Source organism: Carlito syrichta, unplaced genomic scaffold, assembly GCF_000164805.1.
Source record: "Carlito syrichta isolate Samal-C Ts95f unplaced genomic scaffold, Tarsius_syrichta-2.0.1 Scaffold305773, whole genome shotgun sequence".
Taxonomy (NCBI): domain Eukaryota; kingdom Metazoa; phylum Chordata; class Mammalia; order Primates; family Tarsiidae; genus Carlito; species Carlito syrichta.
The window spans coordinates 857,653-875,419 of NW_007249869.1; the positions used below are offsets into that span (position 1 = coordinate 857,653).

Below are 17,767 nucleotides of genomic sequence, written 5' to 3' on the forward strand. Positions count from 1 at the left end.
TCAAAGCCCATGCTAGAGCCTTGGCAAAGAAAACCCTAACCTGTACTGCTCAGGCAGGTGGAGAATATATCAGACATGGTGTGCCTTTAAGGTACTAGTAATCCAGTTTAAAAAAAAATAGGACATGCACAAAACATTAAAAGAAGCACATGACTAAATCCTTGGTAGTTTGGAGGAATAATAATAAAGTAATAATAATTAGAATAAGAATAGTATCTGTCATTAATAGAATTTTACTATGTTCAGGCTCCTTTTTAACCCATTTCTTGTATTGACTTAACAGTCTTCACAACAGCCTAGGAAGGTTTAATAACTTGCCTAAGTTCACACAGCTCACAGGTGGTAGAGTTGGGATTTGAACCCAGGCAGGCTGAGAATCTGCTCTCCTCACCCACCCCTGTAGGAATGGAAAAGTGCTGGGTTTGCTGATGAGGGCAATGGTTAGATTTTATTTTTTCAGCACTAACTGCTGTTTCCTGCCCTGCAGGCATGCTGTTACAGACCCTCAGTGGTTTCCTTGAAAAAAGAATCCCACCCTAGTCTCTGTTCTCTTGTTTTGCCCTTGGGTCTGTTACTTCACCCTGGTCTACCATTTCCCCAGCCCTAAAATTAAAGAGGAGATTGGATGAAATTGTTGGTTTTCAGAGTGTCCCTGTGTTCCCAACTCTAGCCACAGGGGCTGCACTTTTAGCTGTCTGAGTTGCTGTACTCCTGGGTAAGATTTTGCTTGAAATGTCTGTCTTCTGGCTCCCAAAGCCACTGCACTAGGACTGTACAAGGCCCTTGCAGATCTCAGAGTTTTAAGGTGCAATGGCAGTAGCAGTGGTGGAAGGAATAAGCAGTGAAATCAGGCCCTCTTTTCCCTACCCCATTGCCTATCTGACCGCACCTTCTAATCAATGAAAGCCTGACCTGCCTCTGAAACTCTCTGTTGGTCAAGAACAGAGAAGTCCTTCTGCATTTGCAGTGGGGGGTCACACCTGCATTTTCTGTTGGTGCCTGCCAAATTGACGAGTCCATACAAGAATTTATCAAAGATCCTGAACCTGCTGAATCAGTGTTCCTTGTTGAAATCTAGTCTCCTCCCATTGGAGGGGCAAGTGTTTCTGCTTTATCTTTTTATACTTCTTCTTTAAAGCCATGGATGCTTTAGATGGGAATGTGGCTGCCAGAGGCTAGCAGGGACCTGTGTTGCTCCCTGTCAGCTTACAGCACACTTAACTACAACCTTAATATTGAATCAGGCCCCCTGGGGAAAGCCCTTCAGATTTTCTGGCCATCCTCCCTGGAGCCCTAGACCTAAAGCAGTGGATGTGCCTCACTGCAACACAAGGGTCACCTACAACAGGAGGTAGACATGAAGGTGGCAGTTTTGCAGTGGGTGGTGCCAAACCCTGCGTACACCCTCTATTGCCTGAGGTTTTGTGTTGACTATTTACACGGCCTGGGAAGCTCAGAGGCAGCAAGCAAAGGCCAAAATATTTCCTCCTCCTGGCCAAACCAGTCCCCGCCAAGCAGGCTTGCAGAGATTGCCCCTGTCATTAGGCTGCTGGTAACCAGGTTTAAATTAAAGCCCAGACATGCCAGTGGACGGGGGAGCGATTCCATTATTTCTAGCCTTTTGTCCAACAGAGACTGTTTTTGTAATTTTGATGATAGACCCCTATGATTTGAAGATTTTTGCATTTATTGGTTAATATTAAGTTTTTCCTTTGAAAAAAATGAATTGAAAACCTTTGAAAATTAGCCCAGGTTCCTGGGTTCCACAAATAGCGCTGTTACTCCACTGTTCACTAGCGCCCTTGGGCTTGGTTATTTAACCTGTCCTGTGCCTTGATTTTCACATCTGTAAGATGGGATTATGAAAAGCACAGACTTCACAGAGTTGTGAAGGAAGAGAGCAGAGTATGTGTGAATAATGAGAGCCTGGATTCCATACTCACTTACCTGGTTTTGTATCCTGGCTTTGTAAACTGAGGATAATAATCGGACTAACTTCATGGAGCTATTTTAAGTGTTAAATAAATTAATTTTTATAAAGCTCTAAGAACAGGGTCTGGTGCATTATAGCAAGTGCTGTTTAAATGTTTGCGACATGGAAATACTCAAAATAGTGCCTGACATAATCTTTTCCAAAAGGAAATTATAATTTTCATTGTTGTAATACGGTTTATTTCTTTTAGGGTTTTTACATTATCCCCCAGTTATGTAGACTTCTTGAGTCTAGGAATACACATTTGCCCAAATGCCTACATGAAGGATAGAAGAGGAAGGAGGAGTTGTGAGGCTTGGATAGAATATTCTTGTAGGCACAGGTGTGTCTGTGAAGTAACCTTGGTCCCCCAGGCATGTCCTGGGAATTGTAGTGGAAGCTGTCAAGGAGCAAAGACAAACCATTAGCAGGACTCTAATAGTCTTATTCTGTCTATACCTGTTGTGAGGAGAGAATCTAAGATTTAAATTCAGAGCTATATCTCTGGAGATACCTGTAGAGACTAGAACCTTTGATTGCTTTCTCTGAAGGAAACTGGATGATCTACTGAGCCTGCTTGGGAGAATTATAAGACAATATCCCAGTTTTTTCTATTGCACTATTACTTTGTGTCCCAGGGCCTTTGTACATGCTGTTTCCACTGCTTGAAATGTTCTTCTTCACCTTTTTTGCTCTCACCCTTCAATTTTCACCTAACTTCTTCTATGGCTAAGTCAGAACTGTATAGTCTCTGATGTCAAAATACCTGAATTCACATTCTAGTTCTGCTTCTTGTTGCTGTGTAACCTTGGGCAGACACTATTCTGTGCCTTGCTTTCTTCATAGCATTATTGTGAAGTGTCATTTATTGAGTCTCAGTTTAAATGTCATTTGTTCTACTTAAGGGAAGACACCTCCATTTTTGTAGAAGAAAAAGAAAAGAAACTTATTTCTGGGCCTATCATTTTTAAGTTCACAATTGTGCCTTGGTTAGGTTTCTCTTTGATTTGGAGAGGCCTTGGTTGAAATCATGATGAAATGTGTCAACTTTGGAACTGCACCTTGTCAGTGGCTTGCAGGATTCTTCTCATTGTGATTCTCTGTCCCAAAGTTTGTTCCACTGATGATCAGTTCCTAGGTATTAGATAAAGGTTCTATGGTGAGACAAGTTTGGGAAGGGGTGGGTGACACAAAGTCAAGCTCATTTCTTTTTTTGTAAGACTTCTCAGAGACTTTATTATGCTAAATTATTTTATGTATTTCCTGGGGAAGGGGGAGAGACCGTCATGTTGCCCAGGAGGTTCATCATGGAACCTGTTTTGTATTAAATATAATGTGGTGCTGGTGTCCTCAGAACACACCATGGGAAACACTGCTTTGTTTTTCCAAGGGTTTTTCACCACCAAATGCCAGTACTTCTCGGGATATAAACAAACATAAGGCTTGTGATGAGGCACCAGCATGCCGAGGGTTTTGGCAGTGTCTGTGGCGTGGTATGACTTACCATTGTGCTTTTCTTTCTCTTTTTCCCCAAACAGAGAAGGAGACTTTTCTGGATCCTTTCGTCCTCCGGGACCTCCTGCCTGCATCCCTGGGCAGCTATTACCGATACACGGGTTCTTTGACCACCCCACCATGTAGCGAAATTGTGGAGTGGATAGTCTTCCGGAGACCCGTCCCCATTTCTTACCATCAGGTAGATATTCTGCCTCAAGTGGGCATTCTGTGTTTGTTTTGTGTTGACTTAATTATCCTGCATTGCTAGAACACATTGGTAAGACTTTTTTTTTTTAATCCTCTGCTCTTCATTGATTCCTTCAATCTTTCCAATAAACATGTTTTTTGAACACAAGAACTGTAAGATATAAAATGTGATTTCTCAACTACAAATGGACTAACTAGCTAAAGTGAATTGCAGGCATGTAATTTGGGTATTGTTTAACTCTTCATTCTTGAGAGAATAATAATAGCTGTCCCCTGTGGTGATCTCTTGTAATAGAGACTCTTCTAAGCTCTTTGTATATGTTAGCCCACTTAATCTTCATGAGCAACAGGCATATAGAGGTAGGTGCTATTTGTCCATTTTACAAAGAAGACCAAGAAACTCAGAGGGTGAGTAACTTGCCTAAGGTCACATAGCTGATAACCAAGCCATAATGTCTGATCCCATAAATCATACTCAGACCACTAAGCCTTGGCCCACAGTTCAGAAAAGAGAAATTTGTGTACATGGAGAGATGAAATATAACATACTGTTGATTAAGCATTTTCTGTGTATTGAGTGCATCACTAAGCACTTTACACATGTCACCTTAAGAAGTGACAAAACAACATTGAGAGATAGGTATTACACTGCCTTGGATTACTTCAGACATCGTGTGTGGAAAGACTGGTAACAAAACTAAGAATTCATGGTGAGTGAATGATGAAGCCGGAAACCAAACCTGGGTTTGTCTGATTCCAAAATCCATGTTTCTGATCACTGCATTGTACTGCTTTCTTCTGAGTGTGACCTGAGAAAATCTCACAGGAAGTCGTGAGCAGTTAACTGTGGGTGGGAATTGGTGAAACAGAAATGGGACTGGGGCAATGTCAGAGGAAAGGGATTCACTGGGGGGGGAGGGGCGGGGGGAACCTATGAGGATTAAATGGCTGGTCTAGAGATCTTAGAAGAGACATGTTAGTTGTGCACAATTCAGCTTGCTTTGAGATAGAAAAAGTGTAAAATTTCTTCTGCATAATTCCAGAAAATAGAGCTGGGAACAGTGGGTAAGATTTGTAAGAAAGTCTATTAACCATGACTGTCTAAACGTGGAAGGTTATTATCAGGGCCTTTCATAGAAATGACAACAGCACCCTCTAGTACCCATTGACCTTTGAACTCAGGGACTGGCTACCAGCTGACAGTAGTGTGGGTCTTATGTCAAGTATTCAAGTAAATAGGTCTGAATAGATGTTGGCCAACCACCTAGTTGACTGGCCTTGGGTCATGTGTCCATCCTTGTACGAGTCATCAGAGGTGCCAGATAGTATCCTGGGACATCCAGTGATGGCCCTCTAGGGGTCAATGGAGCAGGTTCTGTAGAAGAAGGTAGGGGCAGGAGAGACACAGTCCCACTGACAAAGTAGGGTGATGTGGATCCAAGCTAAACATTGATTTGGCCTCACTGCTCTTGGCAGTCATTTTACCTTGAGTTTTTTTTTTTTTTAATTTTTTTAATTCAGCTCTGACGAAAAAGGAAGGACTGGTGATTTGGTTTCTGAACAGGATCTGACAGCCTTAGAGAGATAATAAAATGAGAAATGAATTTTCTTCCTAATGGTGATGCCAACATTGTTTTATTAAAAAAATAAAGTTACAGTCCAAATGTTTATATCTGCAGGGTCGAGGGAGAGGTTTTTGTTTTAAAGGGATCTTTTATGGCAAGATTTGTCGAGAAAAATGCTTTTGTCTTCAAAGATTTAAAAGTTTGAGATAATAAAGTCAAGAAATATAGTTTTAGCCACTTCTTGTGTTTACTGCTGTGTGGTGTGGTGACTGATGAGCTGGAGAGAAATAAAGACCATTAGCATATGCTGGGTCTTAGTGCAGCTTCAGATATTTGGGGGGTCCAAACTCAAACAATTTGGATGTCTTGCCAAGTGTTTGTCAATTAGAAGCATTTGAGCCCCATTTTAGTAACTGGGGCTCTGAGAAAGTGCTTTGTTAATATCTATTTCCTCTTCCTTTCTCTGCCACCCATATACTCAAAGAGAAGAAATAATGGAAGACTTTCATTTTCCTTCCAGTACATAGATTCTCTGTAGGTTTTATGTTTCAAGGAAAATAGAAAAGAAACAAATTAGTCATAATTTTCTTTCCAGTTCTTTACTACAAGCCATCTTAAGATATCACTTTATTTTTATCAGGCACTGCTTCATACATCCCTATCTCCCTCCCAAGGGAGGAAAGCAGCTCAGATTCATGTGGCCAGACTGGATCCTTGCTGGCTGGCTTTGTGGAGGTCACAGCTATGTCAGCCCTTGGAGAGGAAGGCATTAGCCATTCAAGTATTATCACTTCAGACCTTCCCACCCTGACCCTGCCAACATTCTTTCTGAAGTTAGCACAGAATGTTCATTTCAGAAAGGCGAGCAGCCAATTCAGAAAAGTCAAGTAGGCAGGAATTCCATGTCTGCTTCTATCAGAATGAAAACATTCCTAGTCTTTCACTTTTCCACTTCTCACAAGTCTCTATACTTTTTTCCCTTCTCTAGCATTCAGCATGGGTGCTTACCTGTGATGAAAATGCAAACATGTTCACCATAAAATACAGTGGTGAGCACAGACTGTTGACTTGTGTGATGTGGATTTCTCTGAAACTTTCCAGGCACACTGAGCAAACACTAATTTTTTTCTCTTTTGTGAATCTAGCTGGACATTCAAACCAGCCCTGTAGCCGCTGAACTCTCCCTCTGACTTATGTAATAGTCTAGATCAAAAAACAGCATTGCTAATGGAATTATATGTTGCCATGGTTGACCAGTAGTCAATCTGGCTTATGGGAGTCTACTGAACATCTTTACTGTAAATATCAGGCAAAAATCATGCCATGACCTTGACACCCAAACAAAATGGTGGCATTCTTAACCATTGTATAGGAGCTCAAAAGAGCAGGACAATGCATGGAGATGGTTGCCTCGGTGTTGGTGTTCATGATCAGCCAGAGAAGATGGTCCAGTGTACTAGGATTTGTTTTATTCTAGAGCAGTGCTTCTCAGATCATGGTTCTTTGCCCATTGGCAGCTAACCCAACCCTCTCTTTCCTGGACTGTTTATGACTTCTAGGTTAAAATATGGCACTGCCAGTCATTTTTCCCAGCGTGAATTTTACATAAATGCATCTTGGGGGTACTATCAAAATAAGTGGTAAGTAAGTCTGAATGCATCTAGTTTGTCTGCCTCTGTATTTTTTATTTTTAACTTTTTTCTTAACAGTAAGCTGAAGTGATTAGGAAAGGTATATTTGCATGACTCTTTTTAACCAAAGATGTCTCTGTCAGAAAGAGCAGAGCCATTCTTCGGAGTTAAGACATGTGCTTTGGCTGGGCGCAGTGGCTCACGCCTATAATCCCAATATTTTGAGAGGCTGAGGTGGGAGGATTGCTTGAAGTCGGGAGTTCAAGACCAATCTGGGTGATACAGTAAGACCCCCGTCCCTACTGCATATTTATAGGCAAGCATGGTGGTATGTACCTATAGTCCCACCTACTTAGGAGGGTAAGGAAGGATTGCTTGAGCCCAGGAGTTCAAGGCTACAGTCAACTATTATCACACGACTACACTCCAGCCTGAATGACAGAGCGAGACCCTGTCTCTATTAAAAAAAAAAAAAGAAGAAGGAGACCGTATATATGCTTTAGAGACAACCTGCCTGGGTTCCCTTCATGGTTTTATTCTTTGGCCAAATTATTCAACTACAGTACTACTCGATACTTCAGTTTTCTCATCTGTAACATGTTGATGATATTAATACCCACCAGATGGAGTCACAATAAAGATTAAAGGATGGAATATGTGTAAAATGCTTAGACTAGTGCCTGGCACCACCAGAAATGCTTGGGAGAGATACTGGGGAGGAGGCAGTTGTTGCTGTTATCACCAAGCTTTTAAGGAAGCACTCTCTGGTAGAAATAAAACAAACCTCATTCATCATTTAAAAATTTCTAGTAGTCGTGGTAAAACATGTAAAGAGAAATAAGTAAAATTAGTTTGAATAATATAGTTTACTTAGCCCAGTTTATCCAAAATATTATCATTTCAGCGTAGAGTCAGCCACATTTCTAATGGAATAGGCCCATGTGGCTGCTGGCTGTGACAGCTGGAAGGTTTCTCTCAAAACCACAACTAAAGAGTCACTTAATTCAGAAAGTTTCTCTTTCAACACATGATGTGCATGTGAATAAGAAGGTTTTTAAATGGTGAGGTGAAGATGCCGCCATTAATCCAAAAGAGATAGCTTTCTTTGTTAATTATAGTTAAGTCCTTTTCTTTCTTTAAATGCCTTTCTATAATCATCTTCATGCAGTACTGTCTGTAGCTATAGGAGGGACGTGGCCTTGCATTTAGCTAGCTGTTCTCAGATTTCATTTTGGCAGCTGTGGTTCAGTAAGTAAAACTTTGGAGTCTTCAGGCTATTGGGAATTTAATATTCCATCGTTATTGTCTTATTTAATAATGAGGCACCAAAACAGGACCTGCCCTGTCATCCCTGAAACGTATGGTGAAGCTAAGGTCATCTCCGTGACCTTAGGTGAGATTTCCCAGTTCCTAATGCTTATCCTCGGGTTTCTTACTGTGCTAATAATGGACTTTGGATTTGTTTAATTGCCATCATATAACTATCCCTTGAAATATTGTGCATATCAGCCTTGTAATGGCTCATAATTATATTACCTTGGGTTTCCTCTCATTCCTCCCTTCAGCCACAGTGGTGCCCTGCCCCAGTCCTGGGGACGGGAGCTCTTGCTCCACACGAATGGCATGAATAGATTTCAACTTTCCTTTGATTCGAACCGTCAGATTAAAAACTAATTATTCTCTGTAATACTTTTATAATAAAAACTAAGTTGAAATGATTTATATACACTTCCAGCCAACACATTTGCAATTCAAGGTTAAAATTGTTCTTGAAACAGCACCAGTTAAACTGCAATTACAAATCCCCAAGCAGGGATAAAAGTAAGAAATGTTTTATACGTTCACTTCAAAAGTTTAAGAGTCAATTTAATATTATAGAAATTAAAAATTTTCATTTATTTGTACTAAATGATAAAGACTTCATTAGTTGTATTAAAGTAAAGATAAATTCTAGGGTGTTTATTACTCTCCTCTGGAAAGGAATAAGGTGAAGAACAGTAAGGGCTCTGGGAAGTGGGGAGCATTTTCCCGTTGTGCCGGCCATCTTGTTCCCATTTCCCAGTTCTTCCTGTGATGGGCCATGGCCAATTTCTTTTCAGAGTGCAGGTTAGTGCAAATATACTTAAGTTGCCGATGCTGGGTGCTCTGTGTGGGATGGCCTTGGGGTCAGCAAAAGGGAATTGTTTGGGGTTCTACTATCTCTACATTCATTTTCTCCGTGGCAGTGTTACTCTTTCAGTGAATAATGCTGTGAGGCCTGTTATGCCTCTGGCAGGAAGTGGCTGAGAGCATGCAAAACAGAGTCACCTAGAACTGCGATTCTAATCTTGCCTTCACCACTCGTTCCTGTGTGTCCTTGGGCAAAGTACACATGTCTCTAAGTCCAATTTCTTTATTAGTCAGTAACACTAATACTGATGCGACTGTTAATAATAATACCACCAGCTTCATGGGATTTCTGGGAGGGTTAAGTCAGAAAAAGCATAGCCTCTTCACATAATGCCTTGCACATAATATGCACTCAGTAAATATTAGCTGCTGGTGTTAATTATATATATGTGTGTGTGTGTGTGTGTATAAAATAATATGCATAATGATATGATAGCATTATTAACAGTTTTAACTTTGGTGTTATTATTTTAAGCTGATAGAAGTTAGAAACCAAAATGATGTCTGTAAAGTGCTTAACAAAGTAAGCATTAAAAGTTTTAATGAATACAGAGGGTGCCAAAAAAATGTATACACATTTTAAGAAAGGAAAAAACTGTATTAAAAATTGTGATACTCAGTATATACTGATAACAGAAGATGAATATGTCATGTTTGACTTCTGCAATTACAAGAGGTACTCAAAGTTGTTACCGTCAGCGTCCAGACACTTCTGATTACAGCGAACGACTGCAGGACTTGTTGCTGTATGAGGCCTCCCAGATCCTCCCACACAATACCATGCATCTCAAACTTAAAACGAATGCATACAATTATTAAACATGTTGGAGGTTCTGTGGCATACTCATGCATCCATTGTAATTGCTGTACTTTCACAATATTCTCGAATTTCAAATACCACTTCAAAGTGGTCTTGCGCTCCTTGAACAACAGTCGTGCTTCTGCCATTTTCTTTGACTTTCCTGCCTGTCACACGGTAACGCTAGCATTCATTTGATTAATGTCATCTTTTGAGTGAATGTCATACTACACGTTGCTACCATAATTCAATTCAACTTTGGAAAGTAATACATAGATAGTATGTCTTAAATGTGTATACATTTTTTTGGCACTCCTAGTATAAGGAGGAAAAGGTGGGAAGGTCAGACATGTTGCCTCATGCCTGTAATCCCTGCACTTTAGAAGGTGGAGGCAAGAGGATTACCTGAGCCAAGGGTTCGAGACCAGCCTGGGCAACTTGACAAGACCTTTTCTCTACAGTAAATCAAAAGATTATCCTGGCGTGGTGTCATATGCCTGTAGTTCCAGCTACTTAGAAGGCAGGTGTGGAAGGCTAACCTGAGCCCAGCAGGTAGAGACTGCAGTGGCTATGAGCATGCCACTGCACTCCAGCCTGAGTGACAAGTGAGACTCCAACTCAAAAATCAATTAAATCAATCAATAAATAAATAAATAAGATGAAAAAGAAAAGGAAGGGAAAGCAGATATAGCATCTTGCAGTTGTTGGAAGCTCAGAGTATAATCATAGTTACCACTTTCCTCATAAAATAATAATAATAGTAGTGATAATACTTTCTGAGCACTTGCTGTGTGCCAGGAATGACTCCAAATTCTTTGTATATAACTCACTGAGTAGTTCCAAAAACCACATGAGGTACTTATGCTGTTGTCTCTATTGTACAAATAAGGACACTGAAGCACAGAGAGATTAAATAATTTCACCAAGGTCATGCATTTGCCAAATAGAGTTTAAAAACAGGATTTTGGGTCAGGCGCTGTGACTCATACCTATAATCCCAGCACTTTGGAAGGCAGAGGTGAGAGAATTGCCTGAGCCCAGGGGTTTGAGACCAGCATGGACAACTTGGCAAGACCTCTTTTCCACAATGTAAAAAAATAAAAAATTAGCCAGGTGTAGGCACAGGCCAGGTTATTCGGGCCCCAAAGTTAAGAAAGAAGGCTTTTAAAAGATATTGAGCAGAAGTGTGACATGATCTGTGTACATTTTCAAAGAGTCACTATGTAGCTGTTAATCAGATCTAGAAGGGTTGAACAGATTAAACACCAAACACTGGACTAATCTGAGGCCCAGAGAGACACAGCTTTGACTATGTAGTTTGTTCTGTGATTCCAACATTACTTCCTTGTTACACAACTCTAAGGGGCACTTCTCATGGTGGTCATATAGCAACTTTTGGAACCAAACAAAGTAGAGGTCCAAGGCAAGGATGAGGACCAGGGGACAGCCTGAAGTAGCTTTATAATAACGTATCTGGAGATTTGTGGCCCAGGTGCTCACTGCTTACCTGCCAAAGTGAGAAATGTAGACTCCTCTTCCCAATCCAAGGTTCATGTAGGTTTTTACTCACTGGCCAAGCGTGAGTAAAGAGACAGGCCACTGGCAATTTTCATTCAACTTAGAAAAATTGTGGGATTTTAGTGAATGCCGCCAACCTACTGAAGGACATTTGATGAGTCTGCTAATCTTGTCCTCTTTTTCCTCTGGGTGACTGTCAAGGGAAGCTATGATCCAGTTGATAATGTAATATCGTTCAGGTCATCAGTTCACTCTCAGAACCATCACATCCTTCCTTCAAAATCTTTGGGCAAGTTGGGTTAGTAACAAGGAAGTAGCTGTGATTTGAAGCCATAGTGTGTCATTAAACTGTAAGAGCAATTTAAGCCAAGGCATTTTTGTGGTAAATTCAGAACCTGCCTCTTTTTACAGTTATCTGACTAGTTTTTTCCTGAGGCATCAGAAATAAACTTTTAACTAAGTACTGGCTGTGAAAGAAGCAAGTATTCTAGAGAATAAACAAACCCCAGAGTCAGATTGCTGAGATAGTCTCTCAGACCTTTCTTTTCTGGCATCTCAGAGATTCAACTATTTCAGGACAGATGGCTATCTCTTCCAGAAAATTTCCACTCTAACTTGCTGTGTATGGCAACCCAGTCCATTTCTTAAAAATTCGCCTGGAAAGTTAAGGTATTCTTAAAAATTCGCCTGGAAAGTTAAGATTCCTCCCTCTATTCAACTCACGTCTCTAAGGCTTTAATTTAAGCCAATTTCTTTTTATTTGGCCTTCTTTGAACATGGAGAAGAGCTGATCAGCATCTTCCACATATGAGGGCCTTTAATCAAATTACTCCTTACTCGCCTTTTCTTCAGGCTAAACAATTCCACTTCCTTTAACCTTTCCTCACAGGATTTATTCTCCATCCCTTTAATCATTTTGGTTGGTCTTCCCTGGACTATCTCCAGAGGGTCTTTGTTAATTCCTCTCACATAACTTTAAGGCGCTATTTTCTCTATGAAAATCAGCAACCTGCTCTCATTTTTTTAAATGCATTCAGTCCTGATTTTGATGGTCCTACCCAGTGAACTCGTGTCACTAGGTTGAGGTGACCTTTCAGCACCTTTAGTTGTCTTTATGTGAGTGGGTCACATTTGGGCAGAGGAAGCAGTCCAGTTTTCTTAATTTTTTCTGTCACGTATTGCCTTTTTCTCTTTACTGTAAACAAAGAAGGAACAGCAGAAGGAAGAATGGAAGGAAGGCAAATTCCATATAGAGACCGTATGAGTTATTACAAGAAGTGAAATGACTCGTGGAGAATTGAGATAGCACAAAAATAACGGACTACTTTTTCTTTTAGGCTGGTTGAGAACCAGTCCTGATTCTATTTATTACCTTAATGAAAAAGCAGAAAAGTTTGCATGGTTTATCACTTTACATAAGCAGTAGAATTAGAGGGGAGGTGGAATGATAGGTGAATCTATACACTGACTTGATTTTTCTTGGCTAAAGTCACTATGTAAATTCTTCGCTTTCTCATGGAAAGAGAGAACATTTCAGGTTGGGATCAGGTCATCTTCTGTGTCGTTCTCTGAGATTGATTGAGATACAATGGGGTTAGTTCCAGGCTTCAAGGTGACCACACAGCATTTGCCAGAAACACAGGAGGTGGTTTCTCTTTTTTATTTTACACATTGGTGTTAGCTGCCTTCTGGTGCCTGAAGTCTAGGGCAGTCACTCAATACCTGTTTGGAAAGCATCTTTCTCACACCATTCTACCTTGTCATTTTCTCCCACAGAAAGCATTATTTGGCACTGGAGGAGCCAGATGGACAAGGAACAGTTCATGCAGTTTTTCTCTTCTTCATTCCATTTTCTTTTTCTACCTCAGAGAGTTAGTATTTTTGGTGGCTGGGCATTTCAGATTATAGTTCATTTCTTTGAATAACTTTGTGGCCTGTTGGGAACAAGTCTCTGCCACCCAGTCACTGCTCCATCCCTGTTATATAACAGAGTGACCTTTTTTAATGATCAGGTTGTTAAGGGCCCCAAAGAATCAATTTTGGTAATAGAGATAGGATCCTGGTGCCCTGATTTTTTTTTTTTCTTTACTTTCTATAAAAGTTGGATCAGCAGTCTTGTGGAAGATGTTTTCTAACAATACTGATGTTAACTGGGTTTGTTGGCGCAAACCTGGAGTCTCAGCTACTCTGGAGGCTGAGGCCTGAAGGATCGCCTGGGCCCAGGAGATTGAGGCTGCAGTGAACCATGGTCCTGCCATGGCGCTCTAGCCTGTGCCACAGAGTGAGACACTGACTCAAAAAATAATAATAACAATGATTGCAGCAAATCTTTATTGAGGACGTCCTGTGTACTAAGTAATTTGCACTAATTTTTATTCTTTCAACAACACTGTGAAATAGATGCTATTATTAACACAGTTTACAGTTGAGGAAACTTGAGATACAGAAAGCTTGAATGGTTTGCATATGATTACCCGTCTGGTAAATGTCAAACTTGGGCAGTTTAACTTGCAGGTTGTACACTTAGCAACTTGATGACTTCGCTGAACTTGACCTCTAGTAGTCAGAAGATGCTTGTTGATAAGAATGAAATCCCTAATATTTATATGTCAGGAACTGTTTTAAGCACTGGACATGCGTATTTTGTCAACCTTTAATGATGACAAAAATTCTATTGAGTAAATACTATTATGATGATAACCATTTTACTGAGGACGAATGGAGGCTCAGAAATGTGAGGCAGCTTGCTCAGTGTCAGAGAGTGGGTGGGTCATAGAGCTTGAATTCATGTCCAGGTGCTTTGGCTCCAGAAGCTACCAGCTTCCCCATCTCTCTGTTCCTATGATACTAAAGGTCTTTCTAGGGAGGCATGGCAGAAAGACTGGGACTCTCCTGTGAGGCACAAACTCAGAGAGTTCTGTACAGCTCTCAAATGAAGTGTTTTCCTCGTTCATTGGCAGGACAGAAGCCACAGCCAGCTGAGCTGGTTGGCAGTGATTGCAGCAGGCAGCCTCGGGTCCTGCTGGGTTTAGCATCCTTGGCATCGGGCACTTCCTACCATTTCGTGTCCTTATCACCCCCACCTGCTTTGGACCACATAGCTTTTCTAATTAATGTTTTTCTTTCTTTTTTTTTCCCTCTCCTCTCTGGTTTTCTGTTCAGCTCGAGGCTTTTTATTCCATCTTCACCACGGAGCAGCAAGACCACGTCAAGTCAGTGGAGTATCTGAGAAATAACTTTCGACCACAGCAGGGTCTGCACGACAGGGTGATATCCAAGTCCGCTGTCCGTGATGCCTGGAACCATGACATGACAGACTTCTTAGAAAACCCACTGGGGACAGAAGCCTCTAAAGGTATATTTGGATTAAGTGCCCTTACCCAGAGGAAGATTCCTTATCATAAATTACTTTAAATTAAAAGGAACTCAAAGCCAGCCAAGAATTGGAACTTGGTGTTGAGTGCATATGTTTCTCAGCTAAAAGAAACTTGTCTGAATGATACATAGAGGCAGTTGTGGAAATACCGTCTGTTAAATAGATATGACGGAAATTGCCCTTTTGAGTAATAATAGATCAGTCATTCTGTCTGCATTTTTGCCTTGTAACATCAAAACTAACTAGTAATATCTAAAGAAAGCTTTTGGGAAAGTGTCTTACTTTTTAGCCATTTTCCTATTGATCAGAAGCTTATCTCTGAACTCAGACATCAGGACCTTTTAATTGCTCCCAACACCCTAGTGTGCAAAATCCTCACAAACATCCACCCCAGGCAAGAACTCCAACACCAGCGTTCATCCCCTTGGAAATCGCTTGCTTTTTTTCAACTATTATTTTACAGTTTAATCCTTATATCTGATAAACATGAGTTTATCATTTTCAGGCATCTCAGTCTTTAACATTTCTATTTTCTCATGTGGAATGAACATGAATTTCTCGCCCAGGAAACTAGAAAGCCTGATTCCACCCTCACCCCCTCCTCTCAGTCTCTGGGGTTTGTCAAAATTGTGGCACAGAGTTTGGGAACGCATAGAGGAATAAGACTGATCAAAGCCCTAGTACTTGAAAGGGAGGAAAAAGAAATAAGGAATTTTCTTTTGGTGTGAAGAAATGGGTATTTCCTAACCTAATGCTCTCCTTCAAAATTGTGAGTTTGGGCAATATAGGAAGAACTGTGTCATTTATTAACATGGAAGTGGATTGTGGTATTGTTAGTGTGGTAAGTTATATGAGGAATTTTATTGGGGGGGAAGTCCCCCCATCCCTAACAAAATGAACCAATTTACTTTTTAGAAACAAGGGGAAAATTATCTTCCACAAATAACTGCATTAACATGCACTTTAATGATAAGAACGAGCCCATTTTTTTAGGCTCATGTATCTGAAAAGGAACTAAAAGAAGAGGAAAGGGAGTTTAAGTTTGTGATCATTTCCTTTCTGTGTTTGTCATTTTGTTTGAGGTCAGTGGGGAGAAGTGAATCAGGCCAGGTTCCCTTAGAAGTGCTTAAGATTCAAGCTATTTGAGGTCCACACTTTGTCAAGGGCATCATTCTCTGGGAACAATGGGAGAATTAAGAAACTCACAAACCTTAGGTTGGGCTGGCATAGAAACCTCACGTGAGCTAATTTTTTTAAAGAAAACATAACTTAAAAATAAAGAAAATAACCCAAGTTGAAGGTTTTCTCCCAAGAGAAATGTATATGTAGAAGACATGGGGTTGGGGTAGAATGAGGAATTTATATTACAAGTGAGTGCAAGATCTAGGAGCTCAGAATTGCTGAGATGATGACAGTTACAAAGATCTTTCCTGAAAAAATGGACTGAGCATATGATACATCCGCAGAACGGAGAAAATGCATGGCCTTTATTATCCAAGAAAGTTAGAGAAGATAATGGTTTCCATTGTGTTAAATTGTCAAAGTGGTCATGATCTTCCACTGAACAGGCTTTCTTTGAATTTGGCCTGAGGCATGGACCTGTTCTTTTTTTTTTTTGAGTTGGGGTCTCATTCTGTAGCCCAGACTGGAGTGCAGTGGCCGCTTCCGGCCACTGCAGCCTCGACCTGCTGGGCTCCGGCGATCCTTCTGCCTTCCAAGTAAGCTGGAACTACAGGCACGCGCTACCACGCCCGGCTAATTTTTTGATTTATTGTACAGATGAGGTCTCACCAAGTTACCCAGACAGATCTCAAACCTGCGGGCTCAGGCAATCCAGTAACCTCAGCCTCCCAAAGCGCAGGATTACAGGTTGAGCCACCGAGCCAGGCTGGACCTGTTCTCAAATATAAAGAATCAGTACTTCATTTTAGTTATCATAATGTTTGTTGCTGACTCCTTAAAATGTGGGGGATATTAAAATGGTTTCTGGTCTTTCTAGAGGCAGATTTCTCTTTTAACATATTACTGGAGACTTACATACATACAGAAAAGGATCCATGTAATATGTGCACAACTTGATGAATTTTCAAAAGCTGAACACACCTGAGTAATAAGCACCCAGATCGAGAACCTACCATAACCAGCATCCCAGGATGCCTTCCTTGTCCACCTTCCTAATCGCTATCTGTTCCCATGACCAGAAATCAGCTTTACCTGCTGGTAAATTTCATATACATAGAATCATCTAGTATTTCCTCTTTTGTATCTTGCTTCTTTTGCTCTACATTGGTTTCAAGAATGTTCTGTTATTGTATATAGTTGTGGTTTGTTCTTTCTTATTGCTGAGTTCCATCGTGTGACTATACCTGACTTTATCCATTTCAGTATACATAAACTTATGGATTATTTTCAGGTTTTAGTGATTTGTGAAAATTTTTGAACATGCTTTTAATGAATATATCGATGTATATTTATTGAGTCCATCCCAGGAATAAAATGGCTGCCTCCTAGAGTACACATATGTTCAGGCTTAGTTAGATAGTGCCAAATAGTCTCCTCAAGTGACTGTATGTGCCACTTTACACTTCTGCCAGCAGTATAGGAAAGTTTTGGGGTTTTTTTCACAGCTCTTTTTTGGGCATAATTTACATACCATAAAATGCAGCTATTGTAAATGTACAAATCAATAACTTTTAGTAAATTTATAGTTGGGCAGCCTGTTTTAGAACATTTCCATTACCACATAGAGTTCCTTCATTCCTATTTGCGTCAGTTGTTTTTCCTTTCCCCAACCCCCGGCAACCTCTGGTCTGGTTTTGACTTTCACTTGGTTTTGTGATTTTAACATTTTTTCCATGTTGTGGCATGTATCAGTAGGTCATTCCTTTTTATTGCTGAATAGTATCCCTATTTGTTTTTTTTCAATAGCAGCTTTATTGAGATTTAATTCACAAAGTTCATTCTTTTTAAGTGTACACTTTAGTGGTTTTTAGTATGGTCACAAAGTTGTGCAACCATCACACTATTTCCAGG

The 17,767-nt window shown here is 40.5% G+C and overlaps 1 protein-coding gene across 1 annotated transcript in view; it reads left to right on the forward strand.

The window, feature by feature from the left end:
• Positions 1–17,767, forward strand: part of LOC103264935 (receptor-type tyrosine-protein phosphatase gamma-like) — a 713,831-nt gene that overhangs the window by 576,300 nt on the left and 119,764 nt on the right. Inside the window, 2 exon segments of the mRNA XM_008062632.2 lie at positions 3,511–3,668; positions 14,521–14,713. Of these exon segments, the coding sequence (XP_008060823.2) occupies positions 3,511–3,668; positions 14,521–14,713 (351 nt within the window).